The sequence below is a fragment of the Carassius gibelio genome, chromosome B15, assembly GCF_023724105.1.
Source record: "Carassius gibelio isolate Cgi1373 ecotype wild population from Czech Republic chromosome B15, carGib1.2-hapl.c, whole genome shotgun sequence".
NCBI lineage: Eukaryota > Metazoa > Chordata > Actinopteri > Cypriniformes > Cyprinidae > Carassius > Carassius gibelio.
In genome coordinates, this window is record NC_068410.1 from 22438726 (window position 1) to 22453823 (window position 15098).

At 38.2% G+C, this 15098-nt stretch overlaps 1 protein-coding gene across 1 annotated transcript in view; it reads right to left on the reverse strand.

Moving 5' to 3' along the window:
• LOC127973097 (SH2B adapter protein 2-like) overlaps positions 1-13291 on the reverse strand; it is an 18900-nt gene extending 5609 nt beyond the window's left edge. The window contains exons 1-7 of the mRNA XM_052577151.1: positions 13143-13291; positions 10228-11107; positions 5990-6091; positions 4275-4366; positions 2785-2885; positions 2339-2494; positions 397-602 (exon numbers count right to left, since the gene is read on the reverse strand). Coding sequence (XP_052433111.1) covers positions 397-602; positions 2339-2494; positions 2785-2885; positions 4275-4366; positions 5990-6091; positions 10228-11076 — 1506 coding nt within the window. The 5' untranslated portion in view covers positions 11077-11107; positions 13143-13291. The remainder of the gene's footprint in view (positions 1-396; positions 603-2338; positions 2495-2784; positions 2886-4274; positions 4367-5989; positions 6092-10227; positions 11108-13142) is intronic.
• Between the last annotated feature and the right edge of the window lie 1807 nt (positions 13292-15098).

Here is a 15098-nt window from a genome sequence, read left to right on the forward strand (position 1 = left end):
CGCTGTGAATACGCAGGCCACAAGAAGTAATTAGGTGTTTTTTTTTTTTTTTTGATCACTTTTACTCAGGCCATGCTAGCTGGCAACAAAGGATTCCATTCATTGTGCTAAGCTAAGCTAACGCCGACCCAGTCAAACTAAAACAATGCATGCACTGACACAAAAATGCATTTGCCCACCTATCTAAATGTAGGAAATAATGTGAATAAACCCTATTTAAAAAAACGGTGGAGTGTTCCTTTAAGCCTTTAATGTTTTCATATTATATACCATCACACATATCTTATTTTGCAGTATTTTGACTTTTATTAAACACTAGTTTCCTGTTTATGGAAAGGTATTAACATATTGCATTATATTTTCGAGTATACTCCTATGGTCAGGAGCACGGCTCACCTTGGCTTTGCCCTGGAAGTTAAAGGTGAGGACGTATTCTCCGGGACGCGTCTCGCTCTGGCGGATCACAAACAGACCGTGACTCCGTGCCCCTCCGGCGAGAACCAGCTGTGCCGCTCGCACCCGAGACAGCGTCCCGTGGAACCATGGGTAACCCGCCAAACTGGCATCTCCTTCAGCTTCCCTTGGGCTCTCACCTGGGCTTCCTGAAAGACAGGAGCATTTGTGACACCCTGACTCAGCCTGACATAAAAACATAAATCCAGCTTCATCATACAGTGACATTAGTGTTTTATCATGTACACCTCTTATTCAGCATAACATGATCATACAGGAATTTTAGAACAGAGTTTTCAGGAAATATCCTAATTTAGGGAATCAGTAACTGAGGTATAATGGTTCTCTGTCTCATTTATTTGCAATCCAAAACTAAAAGCAATCAGACTGTTATTTTCATGTTATACTTGCTGTTATATTTGCATGAGGACATGTGTCCTCTCTAGCTGCTCTTTGTGTGTGTACTGCTCTCTAACTAGTAGGTCATGTGTAAACATTAGTCAATGTTTACAATGTTATATTGAGTCACGTTTTATCAACAAAAAAAATAAAAAACTAATAAAAGCATATGAAAAGTTCATTTGCAAAATGATTTTGAATTTTTTTTAGTGTGCATTCATTGTAATATGAATCAAACTGCAGTTGGGTTGTTTTGATGAAGTAATAATAACTTAAATACTTAAATACAGGTAATTTACAAAAATAAAGTTAATTGGAACTATGTTTTTTTTTATTTTTGTTTTATAGCAAAAGCAGATAACTCCACATTTCATGTTTTAAAGCTTAGAAAAACACTAGTTTAATCATTGTAATCTCCTCAGATGACAATGTAGAGTCCTGACAAAGGTTGTTGTTGTGATCATAAACCATATGGATGTGATTACACGCAATACACTGAATGTTTCCCTCGCCACTGAAACACACTGTTTTTGCGAGGTTCCCGGAAAACGATTCAGCTTTTATTTTCCTTTTTGCTTGAAGAAGAAATCACAGGTTCATCAAGTTTGTCAAAATTATCCATCCTCGATCACTTTTAGTCAGCTTTGACAAAACTCCTCTCAGGTAGCACTTCTTTTCAAAGTGAAAGTCCTCTTGTCACCTGACTGGAATACAGCGCACTGATTCGCTAAAATGGACTTATCGGCTTCTGTTCACAAACAACAACAAAGGTGCTCGTCAGCTTCTGCAGTAAAATGTGAACTCACGATGCTTTGAAAGTAGACAATACTGTCTTTCTTAACAGAAAAAATGAAAAAGTGTTCAGGGTTCAGATCGCTCTATATGTGGAGAATAATATACGCCAATCAGCTATTTTTTTTTAAGTGCCTTTTATCGTTTTTGCAAATTAACTCTTCATATATACCCCCACTTCATTGGTATTTAAATAGTATAAGTTTGTTTCACTTTATTCTTGAACAGATGAGAATGTAATCAACTGAAAAGACTTGAAATCTGTCTTATTACAAACCAAACTGACTTTATTTCTCTCATTAGTCTACAGTTCTGAGAAAAAAACAGGTTTAGCTGTTGTTTTATTAAAAAATTGTCACCATTATGGGGATCAGTGTTTAACGTAGTTTGTAAAGTTGGTCTCTTTATAACAGTGTTTTTGAAAACTAATTTGAGGTTCTGTAGAGGAAAACAACTCAACAGTGACCAACCACTTTCGGTTGAACACTAATCCCCATAATGGTGACCCAATTTTAATTTGATTACAAAAGCTAACCCTGTTAATTATCAGAAGTGTAGACTAATGAGAGAAATTAAGTCAGTCAGTGTTGTAATCTTGATAACATCATGAGTGAACCTCAGAGAGGTCATGACCCTTTGAGGCAGAGTGACCTGACTGTCCCGAGTGTTACTGTGTTGGTAAAGGTGTGTGTACCTGACGGGGTGTTAGTGTTGGGGGGCTCTGGCGACCGCAGGAAGTGCTCCAGCGGGACGTGTGAGGGGTGCTGGGTGACGGGCGGCTCCTGACAGTGGGTCGCAGTCGACTGATCAGCAGCTGCAGAGCACAGCCGCTCGGACCCTCGATGTGAACCTGAGCAACACAAACACAACATAAACTCTTCCTGAAGAGAAACCGATATTTAGCTCTTGTGGCCTCTGGAGAGAGAAAAGCTTTATTTCCTCCTGACTGAAATTATGCCTTTTAAATTTGAATAGACTTTGAATACTGATAACATTTAAGTACAAAATTCAAATGTAGTTTTAAAGCCATTTCGCCAGAATTCCTCCGAGCGCTGCATCCATCCGAGCAGCTTCTGTCAGGGCTGATGGCTGGTAACGTCTGAGCTCTTTTACAGGTTTGGTCTGAGGAGGATGAAGTACCGTCACACAGCAGCTCACAGCTGCAGGAGGACACCAGCGAGAAGTCTTTGTGCGGTTGGCTGTGAGCGTATGACGCCAGCTCGATGTCATCGCCGCTGTCCCTGTGACACAGAGACGTGCTTTAGCAACTTTATCAAGAAAAAACAATCCATCTTCTATAAAGTGTTTAATCTTTTAAAAATGTATCTGATGTCCTGGAATACAGAGTTTCTGATTGATGTAGTGCTTAAAATCCATTGTTGCTTTTTACCGTATTTACATCAGACTCCAGTTTAGATCAAAAGATGATATTATTTCACTGGTTCACTCTCTATCTATACCTGGTCTAAATCCCCTTATTTTCTCCCGGTGTTTTCCCAAGCTTTGAAAGTCAATTCAAGTTTATTTTTGTATAGCGCTTTTCACGATACAAATTGTTGCCAAGCAGATTTACAGAAAATGTAAGTTTCTACGTTATATTTCATTCACAGGTTTATGTCCATAAGGCAGAAATGTACAGTAAAAATCATGCAGTCAGTTAATGATGTGATCAAACAGACGGTGAACACGATTAACTGCAGTGATTATATGCTGCGATTAAACTAATCACAGAATTGGGTAGTTTTAGTATGTTGTTTCTGAGTTTTAACCTGCAACATCCAACTTTATATTAATTCCTACGTGTTGAGAATCACTTGCTCTCACTTTGAACACTACCTACTGAACTCGTAATCTAGTAACTGTCTTAAAATGCTCAGACGTTCACAGCTGCACTCATTAATGTGTTAGACAACACTATAAATACTAAATCTGGAGCAGCACTTCATTTTACGGTGTCATATCGGCGCTAACAGCACTTAAACTCGATAGTTAAATGCTAAGGCATTCATTGTTAAAAACATTTTTTTCTCGTTTTCAAGATACGTTTACTTGGGGAAAAGAAATCACTTGAGATTGTTCTTGTTTTCTAAAAATATTACCCAAAGTTTGTTAATTTTATACTCAACGCACACACAAAAAATATCTGTCAATGGGGTAATAAACAATCTTAATTTAGTGGGAAAACAGGATTATTATTTTTCTTGCCCCATTGGCATGTTTTTGTCTCGCTTTAAGAAAAAAATTTTTTTTTTTAAAAACAAGACTTTATTTCTTGTTATGTTGCTTTTCAAGCAAATGCATCTTGATTTAAGAATGTTTAGATGTAAGTAATGGAAAACAAGTCAAAAATACTAAGAAAATCATTTTATTTTTGCATTTTTATAGACATAGGAGTATGACTTTCTGTAAAGCTGCTTTGAAACAATGTGTAAATTAATCTGATTTGACTTGACAACAAGGCCAACTAGCAGTAAGCTAAGGGATAACTCAGAAAAGTTGTCACCAGTGTATAGACACTAATAATGTGGCTTTTTGATAATGGAGATGGAGAGATAATGGAAATGCAATGAAGGGCATTTTGATGTAATATTAAGTGAACGTGTTTGTGGACACGAATACTCCTGTCTCACCCTGGATCAATGCAGTCCTGGATATCAGCGACCCATGAGTTCTTCTGCAAAGAATCGATGGTCTCCAAAATATATTCAGCACCATTTTCTACCTGAGATCCACAACACAGCATTGGTCTATGATCCACCAGACAGCATGCTTTTTTAAAGGAAAGTGGGTAACACTTTAGAATACTGTTTCTTACTTACTAAATAACTAATAAGGAATTATTGAAGAACTAACTTGTGATTATTCATTAACACTTAACTCACTACTGTTAACTACTAAGAAAGATGTGTTAACTAATCAGTATGTAATATAATTTTATGATTGTGTTAAGTAACAGTTAACTAATCAGTAATTAATATATTCTGTGAAACCTCCTGAAGAACTATTATTAATTATCTACTAGTTAAGGTTCAAGAAAAATAACTATGAAGTAACTACTAATGAACAGTTTTACGCAAATAATCACTATAATAATCAGGCTGTGGCCCACAAATCAAGTACTGGAGTAAAAGTACAGATACCCCAATTAAATATTACTCCAGTAAAAATAAAAAGTAGGCCTATTCATTTTCAAAATTACTTGAGTAAAAGGACAAGTACAAAGTACTACTACGGTAGCAACTTTGTTACAGCCCACTTATTAGCCTATAATGGAAATGAAATATGGATTTTGTTTGCTTCTAAATGTTTAACTTTTGATTATAAAATGTTTGTTAAATTAGTTAGAATGTGGGCAGTATACATGTTAAAATGGAATAAAATATGCTGTATTAAGAAATGTTCTCATCTGAAATAACCAAGATTTCAGTCAAAATGATGTAGTTTATTATTATTTACTAATAGGTTCACTTTAGAATTCTGTTTCAGGTTCTAAGTAAATCCTGCAAAATTATCTGATAATTCTTTATTAGTTACTATTGGGTTCCCTATGTTTTCACTTTAGAATACTGTTTCAGATTCTAAGTAATTCTTCAGGAATTTTCTGATAATGATTTATTAATTACTAATGGGTTCCCAATATTTTCACTTTAGAATAGGCCTAATGTTTTAGGTTCAAAATAAGTCCTGCAGAATTATTTTATAATTCTTTATTAATTACAAATTGGATACCTGTATTATCACTTTTCCGCAGGCTTTGCCTTACATAAAGAAATTTAATGAATGATAATTTATATAAAATATAAAAACTAAGGTAAGTTATCGCAAGGTACTGGGGTCATGGTAGGGTTCCTATTGGAAGCTGATTTCTTACAAAACACTCACAAAACAATTCACTACATAGGCAAAACCTCTATAAAATGTATTACATTTATTAATATTGCATTTTTATACTACTACTACTATTGCTAATAAAATTTATATGAAAGGGTCACAATTCAATGTAATTGTTTAAAACTGTTCATTAGTAGTTACTTCATAGTTATTTTTCTTGAATCTTAACTAGTAGATAATTAATAGTAGTTCTTCAGGAGGTATGACAGAATACATTAGTTATTGATTAGCTAACTGTTACTTAACATAATCATAAAATTATATTACATACTGATTAGTTAACACATCTTTCTTAGTAGTTAACAGTAGTGAGTTAAGTGTTAATGAATAATCACCTGTTAGTTCTTCAATAATTCCTAATTAGTTATGTAGTGAGTAAGAAACAGTATTCTAAAGTGTTACTGTAAAGTGACATGCATAACATGCACATGAGATGAAGGACTATCTACAGTACCTTGAGCACGAATGTGTTGTCTTTGTCGGGCATCTCTAGAGGCATGGTGGTCCTCACCTCCACGATAGCAGACAGAGGGACGCTCACTTTGGGTTTAGATGTCTACAAACACACATCAATAACACTCAACGACACACACACATGAACAGCATGTAATATGTTTGTAATATTGTCGAAGCGTGTCAGTAGGCAGTGTTGGGGTAGTTACTCAAAAAATGTAATTAGTTGCTAGTTACTAGTTACTTCTGTAAACTGTAATGAGATTACTTTACTAGTTACCGCATTTGAAAAGTAACTTCACTACTTATTACTTTACTTTACTTTTTACAGGCCCTATGAAATCGGTTTTATTTTTTCCCAAATTCTGTTTTTCTGTTTTAATTTTTCTCGATTCCATTTTTTTCTGTTTTATTTTTTCTCAACTCATTTTTAACGGTTACATTTAATTGTATTAATCAAATACTTGTCTAAACCAGACTTTTATTTTGACGTGTTAACGTGAATACCTTTACAGTTCCGTGTTTGTGATGTGACGCTAGTTTAACTCAAATCAAACGATCAAATGTTCATGAAGTGAACGCAGCATGACTCTCAGTGCAGTTTCATAAGGCTATTTTAAGAAAATAAATGTTTTTATGCTTGTAAATATATCAATGACTTGCTGAAATGCATGTAAACCAGCTATGTATGTTTAAGACCCGGAAATAACGTCTCTCTCGCGCTCTCTACTGTATATATTGTCAAGTAAAGTAGTTACCAATATTATTAGTGTAATGCGTTACTTTACTTTGTTACCCAAAAAAGTAATATTGTTACTGTAATCCGTTACTTTGTAACTCGTTACCCCCAACACTGTCAGTAGGAAATATCATGAAGAAACAGAACCAACTGAGACAGAATAAATCTAGAAAGATGCTCATATAGTCTACTGTAACACTAGCTAAACGATCCCGAGGAAAATAAATAGATGATGCATTAATTGCATTAAATATCTGTAATGTGTTAAACTGAAACAATTGTATCACACAATGAACCTGTTAAAAATGTTCCACAGTGATATATTGAAATTAGCCCAATTTACATCATGCATCTTACTTATTGGAGTTATTGCATAAAAACACATGTATGTGATCATTTCTACTGTTGAGCCCTGTGTTTCCTGTTACAACCAACCACCACATGTCTCTCGGCTGGACTGGGAACACTCGGTCTCCCCCCGAAGAGCTGGAGGAAGTGTGTAAGGAGAGGGAAGTCTGGGCGTCTCTGCTTAGACTGCTGCCCCCGCGACCAAGCCCCGGATAAGCAGGAGAAGAACTCATTTGGATAACTTCAAAGCAATTTTCTCAATATTTAGATTTGTTTGCTCCCTCAGATTCCAGATTTTCTAATAGTTGTATCTCAGCCAAATATTGTCCTCCGAACAAACCACACATCAATGGAGAGATCATTTACTCAGCTTTTAAATTATGCATAATTATATAATTAAAAAAAATATTCCCTTACAACTGGTTTTGTGCTTTCATTCACATACATCATTTCCAAAACTGGTCTTGCCATCTCCTTAACTTCTGGTTTTATCAATTATGGTCTCATTTGATAGGAAAGAGGATGTTGTTCTGCAAACACCACAGTAAAACTGATGACTGAAGCGTTGCTGAATGAAGACACAGACATCATCTGATTCATGACGCCAAACTCTGCTTCAGCTTCTCTCTCTCATGTGCTTTTGACTGCATTATCTGTCTGAGATCACCGATAACAGGCTTTATTAGCTTCTGAGGACACATGCAGACAGACAGGAGCTTGACTCAGCTCAAACACAGACACAATATGTCTGTTTATGCTGAAGTTAGCATGGACACGCATTCACTCACCCTCTATTTTTACCCTGTCTTTACTTTGTTCAGGAAAAGGAAGTTATTAGTACTGTCTCGAGGGACTAAAATTGCTCTGAGATCTGCTTCCTGAAATCTCCCTAAAGCCTTCTAACAAAACCAAAATGTAGAATAGGATTTTAATGAGGAAAACATTACTACTAACATATGTCTGGTTCATCTGTTGACTCTTGAAGCTACATTAGATGAACTCAAATAAGTATTTCTCAACCACATCCTCATGTCAAGTGGAGTCAAACACTAACTTCAGATACTAAAAGCTGACAGAGAAGTCCTGTTCGCTGTCCACCTCATGCATACTGTAAAAGCACCTTTGCTAACAGCCGGGGGTTTATCAGTTTATCAGTCCATCAGCGCTATTAAGGAAAAACTGCTCACTAGATTTGAGGTTCATTAAATCTTTGAAAAATAATAAAACTAAATAACATTTTTCACACCAGTCCATTACAGTGGTAATCTACGTCAGAACAGACACCAAACCCTTGTGGATGGTCAGTCAGATGACCTCTTTTCTGGCAATGTGGACGCTTCTCAGCCTCGCTGTTGAGTCATTAGCCTGGTTTCATGAGTTTCATGAGCTGCTTAAAATTTAACCAAACCCTAAACCTAAACCAAGTGGGGTTTTTTTGTGTGTGTGAGATTTTTTTTTGAATGATGGTAAAATTGCTCTGAGAGCCGCTTACTAAAAAGTTGAAAAATATGCATAGAGACACACAAGTATACAGATAAGATTCTTACATTATCCCAAAACTACGTGAATAAATACGTTTATTGTTATTGAACAAAACTGTTGACATTTATTCATGTTCCTGCAAGTTCATATCTGACCCTGGAGCGCAAAACCAGTCATAAGGGTCAATTTAGTGACATCGATGTCTATGCATCGTCTAAAGCGGAGTAAATCATCTCTCCATTGATGTGTGGTTTGTGCAACTATTTGAAAATCTGGAATTTGAGGGAGCAAAGAAATCTAAATATTGAGAAAATCATCTTTAAAGTTGTTCAAATGAAGTTCTTAGCAATGCATATTACTAATCAAATATTAAGTTTTGATATATTTACGGTAGGAGATTTACTAAATATCTTCATGAACATTATCTTTACTTAATATCCTAATGATTTTTAGCATAAAAGAAAAATCAACAATTTTGACCCAAACAATGCACGTTTGGCTATTGGTACAAATATACCCCAGAGACTTCAGACTGGTTTTGTGTGGCATCACGGGTTCATCGCTGTATGGTACTGCGGAGCTCTTCAGGAAGTGGTGAGAACAGCTCATCACGGGAAATACAGTCCTGGCCTTACAGCGCGGTCACCAAACACACAGTTACATCATTAATTCCTGCTCACAACCTGCATCCGGTCAGACAATCAGACTGACTAACAGCTTTCATTTCCATGCCTTAATAACAGCCAGAAGATCATCAAGGTCTTGCTCGGAAAACTACACACTTGTGTCTGTTACACTGTATAAAGTCAATATCACATTTGCAATATTCAGGAAAACAGCACTCTTGCTTGCATGATATTACTAAACTATATCATATATTACTACTATAATTAAACTGAATAAACGAAAAGCTATTTTGCTAATATAACTTGAATTATATTGTTATTTTACCTGCATTCTAATTAAGCTTAATCATGCACTGATGCTTAAGCAATAATGCCAGCTTACACATCATTAAAACAACAATTACGATATTATCACAGACGGCAAATATCGCACACCCCTAGACTCCAGGTATAGAAAAGCAGACACCAAATCCAAAATAAACATTATTTGACAAAAAAAATAAATCTAAGAGGCGCATGTGTTTGGCCAATAAGAATACTGGTAATTCCTAGGATAGCTAAGTCCACTAAAGGAGGTAGAGCTTTCTCACATTTGGCTCCCAAACTCTGGAATAGCCATCCTGATAATGTTCGGGGTTCAGACACACCTCTCTGTTTAAATCTAGATTAAAAACGCATCTCTTTCGCCAAGCATTCGAATAATGTATCTCTTAAATCATGACTTCAGTTGCATCTGATCAAATGCGCATTTTTATTCATTAGCTTGGGTTAAACGATTTAATTTTACTTTGTTGGAACAGTATTTAATTGATTTTTCATTGATATGATGAACATAAACTGACAGTCACCACTTACAAGCTACTACTAAATATTATAGAAACGTAATTTTCTGTAAAGTTGCTTTGCAATGATTCGTATCGTAAAAATCGCTATGCAAATAAACTTGTTTACATCCGAATATCTCCAATAATGTGGGCGTGGATTGGGGTAATTGACCAAACTATGGTGTATGTGCGCTGATGTTTTATCCGAGTGCGGTTCTACCTTTGGTGGAACGTAGAACTCCAGCTGGAACGTCTCTCCTGCGTCCACTTGTGCGGCGGTCTTCCTCAACAGCAGCCTGCACTTCTGCCACTGCGCCGCCCCCACACAGTTATTATCATCAGCCACCATGTATCTGAGCGCACCCTCCCTCTGGATCTCCAACAGCTCTGCTTTATGGCCCTGAGAGCCCCGCGGCAGCCGCAGCTTCTGGCTCCAGTGTTCGGACCCCATGGCCTCGGGTCCATTGCTCCTCCTGGAGCTCCCCGAGGGGTCTGGTTCTGGAGAGGTCCTGCGGTGCCAGATCTCCTTCACCCCGTCCACCACGCTCAGACTCATGTTTCGGAGGGAGAAGCCCTTCTTGAAGCGAGTCTTGCGTCGCCCCATGGACACATCCTCCGAACTCCTGGATTGGCTCAGGGTTGACATCTTATGGGTGGGGGTCTGCTGTTCCTGTCCGCTGGCTCCGCCCCCTCCACTGTCCATGCTATGCAGTGATTCGCTCGAGGCCCCCACGTCTTTCCGCCGATGGTAGAGGTCGTGGCTGAGGGGCAGCGTGCAGCTCTGTATGCCCACAAAGGGCACGATGCTGTACTTCGGAGCGGAGGAGTCTCCCGGAGAGCCTTGGTCGAGGGCGGTGGAGAAGCAGGTCAGGAAGTGTTGAGCGAAGTGTTGTGAGAAGCTGGTGTCAGCACCGGGTGCGTCGTAGCATGGGTTCTCACTGAGGAATCGCCGAAACTTGTCGAGAAAATCAGCGGCGGAAGCTCGAGCGTGAAGCTCACAGAACTCCTTCCAGTCGGGAAGTGTGCAGCAGGAGTGCTCCGGGCTTCTGGGAGCCCCGTCGCCATTCATTACAAGCCCATGCCAATGCCCTGGCAAACCACTGACAGAGAGAGAGAGAGAGAGAGAGAGAGAGAGAGAGAGAGAGAGGTCAGTATGCAAATCACAAAGTGTGAAGCAAAATGCCACATTTACATTACATGGTTCAAGAGACCTACTTCTTACTCCAATGTGGCACTGATCTGATATAACACACAAACATGGAAGCAGAAAATAAAAAAGCGTGGATTACAATATTCTCAGAAATCTTTCATTTATTTCCATATTTGAATATGAATCAGATATGTGCATTTGCATCATTATATTCACATAATAATTTGTATTTGTATTCACAAAATAATATTTGCCAAGATATCATGCTCCGAGTCTTCTTCTATAAAGTGTAAAGAGGATGATAAACGAACGGCGAGGGATCCGAGAGCGTTCCTTCAGACAGAATCTCTCCAGGTGGTTCAGATCCGTTTGAGGACTTCTTCAGCTCATCCCACAGGGTCTCTACGGAGCTAAACCTTCTGTACTCAGTGAACGGTTCTGTAGATAGTTAGGTGTGCTTGTGATTGTTTCTGGAAGATCCGGCCACAGCCCAGCTCAAGCTTCCTGAGATAGGTTTGTTGTTTGAGGACATCAAAGGCATTTTATGGCAACTTTCCCAAACAATCCGTGTTTGATCGTTGTTTTAAAGACTTTCTGGTTCTTGGACACCACCAGCATCTGCACTTCTCCAAATTGTGAACTTTAAAGTCAGTGTGGCCACTCAAAGCGTCCTCCTCACTGTGAGACACACGTCTTCTCTTCTTCCATCTCCACTAGATTTAAAGGTCCTCACCGAACAGAAGTGAGCATCTGAACCGTAGCAGATATTTCCTGATGGTTCTGTGTTGTCAGGTCTTCCTCACACTGATGAGGACAGCAGGGACTCGCCTGTCACTGTCCTAATCAACAACGTGACCTTAAACCATACCTCATATATGGGGTTTATTTGAGTTTGATTGTTCTCATTACAATTTGTAGGGGTTCCACATGTCACACATATTTTATAGATTAAAAAAAATAACAAATTCTGAGTCCGTTTGCAACTATTTACCAAGGGTCCAGATATTAGCTGAGTTACAGATAATGTATATACACACTTATATAAATATCACAAACAGGCCAAAAATTAAGAGTGATAACGCTGACTTTATGGATATTTAGGTGTTTACTGTTTAACTTACAAAGCATTTTAAGAGTAACATGAGGACGGGCGTCAGAGCTGCGGAAAACACACACAAATACAAGAGAGTGAAAATTTAACCAAACTAATGTTATATTACATTCTGTGATGTTATAATTTACACGCACTGTAGTTCTGCCCCGATTAGTTTACACTGATTCTGTCGCTCGAAATAAACATTTACACACATTTATTGGGAACTTTACATAAATGCCAGCTCTATTCACCTCTATTCACCCCGTTGTATCATTATTACAAATGTGGTTTCTATGTTCTCATAGTATTTGAGAGACTATGACATTCATTATTTATTTTGTAAAAAAAAATGTAAGTGAACTGCAAAAACTAAAAAGATATTTAGCATAAATGTTACACTGGTAGGGTCCATTCTCATGCCCTCATCTAGGGCCCCTCGGACCCCCAGAATCTGTGTGTGTGTGTGTGTGTGTGTGTGTGTGTGTATTTATACATCTGTGCACACATGAGTGTATCATTTGATAATTTCAGGTTCTCAGTTATTGGGTGGATGATACATGATGCTGTGAATCCCTGTGAATGAAGACAGTGCACGAGGCCTGAATCAATAACACACACACACACACACACACACACACACACGTCTGCATCGAAACAAAACACATGCACATGACCAGCACTGAAGCAGCATCTCCAGAACCAGCGACTGTGGTCCGTGTTACCCGTTAATCACCCATCACCGCATATGTGCGTGCATTTAAACGAGTTAACGCACGCGAACGCGTATCCTAGGGTAAAGCGACGCATAATGAATGAGAGCGAGGGGACGTTCATTCAGGAGCAGGACGCGTTCCGACGCGCGCTTCTGGACAGACGCATTCGTTCTCACCTCAGATAAATGCGTCACTGCATCTGATGCCTGTTCTGTTACTCCAGATCCATCGACGGAGGTTTGTAGAGGACTCCAGCACATCGCATCGCTGTATGATCCATAAGAGAGCAGGATAGAGACGGATACAGGACGCGCGCGCATCTATTCTCCAGGCAGTGCAGCTGCTCTTAAAGAGGACGCGGCGCGATTTCTGATTGGTCCTTAACTGGGCCACGTCATGAAGTCATCGGTCAGCACTGAGTGAAGGTGATTCAGAGCATCCTCCTCCTCCATCAGCATCTGATCACATGAGTGCACATACACACACTGCTGCTGCAGCTTCAGGAAATACTAGCTCGTGCTTACTGTGTAGTGCATACTACATACTGTATAGTGGGGGTTGCATCTGTTTGTTTTTTTCACACAGAAACCACATATTTGATTGACTTCTTTCATAAATTGCAGTGACTGCTGCTCTGACATATAAGACACCATTTGGGTTATATGCTTTATAAAGAGTAAGTTTTTTTAAAAGCATTGTTAGATACGAGTGTTTCCTTTAGCTATGAAACAACTTGTTTTCAAAAACAGCATAATAGCTATTAAACGATCTGGTTCTGATTCTAAATCTGTATTTAGTCAGTTTTTGTGGTGGCTGTGCTTTAAAACTAAATGATTGCAATCTTAATTCAAATGATGAGATACAGTCTTCTTTTTTGCCTCCGTCCAAACTTTTCTGGAATGTGTTGCAGTCGTCAAAATCTAAATTTGTTTATATTTACAAAATAAATGCTGTAAGCTTGTTTTCACATATAGTACACTTGAACTGAACCAAACTCAGTTCAGATGAACTTCCCTTAAAAGGGATCCAGCTGCAAGTGACCTCAGTGCTCACAATGTAACTAAGTGCACTTAAAAGGGAACTCAGTCAAAACAAACTGAGTACGGTTCATAGGTCTTTTTACGTTTGTCCGAGTTCAGATGGGCTTTATTTATTTTTCTGCTTGGATTGCTCAAATGAACTATAGATGTGAAAAAAAAACAACAACAACAAAACATTCTAAATTTCATGCAGGCTTCTGTCCAAACCAATTAGACATACTAACTTATATTGTTATTGAGCCTCAAAGGACACACACGCTCCAAAGGTTCAGATAGCACAATAAATCTAAAGCATGTGACAAGTAACCCAGGCTGTGTGTGTGTGTGTGTGTGTGTGTGTGTGTGTGTGTGTGTGTGTGTGTGTGTGTGTGTTAAACAGCAGAATGAACCGCTGAGGGTCTGGACTCATTAAGAGCAATTAGATGAATTATTCAAGCACACAACACCCGCTGGATGATGAACTCATGAGCAGAAGCCCACTCGAGCATCATCAGTGTAAGTCCAGAAATTACTCAGCTGAAGCCCTTCATTTATTCATAATTAGGCCCAGCGCATGCTGCTTTCAGTCTACATGAGTCCATGCCATTTCACACATTTCACACATTTAAAGCCACGATGTTCCTCGGAGTCAGTAAAGAAATATCTCCAATCACTGGTTCATGCACAAAGGTGTAGAGTCAGGATGTTTGTTTTTGTCTTTGTTGGAAAGAAAATGATACTTTTATTCATTAAGGACGCATTAAATAAATCAAAAGTGTCAGTAAAGATATTCACAATTTTACAGTAGATTTATTTTTTTAAATAAATGCTTTTTTTTGTTTTTGTTTTTTTACGTTCTATTCACCTGTGAATCCTGAAAAATTAAATGTATCACGGTTTCCACTAATAAATGTTGAGCAGCACGACTGTGTTCATCACTGATAATAATAAGAAATGTTTCTTGAGCAGTAAATCATCATATTATTGTGATTTCTGAAGATCATGTGACACTGAAGACTGGAGGAATGATGCTGGAAATACAGAAATACATTACACTTTAACACAGACTCACACAGAAAACAGATGTTTTACATTAGAATAATATTTCACAAT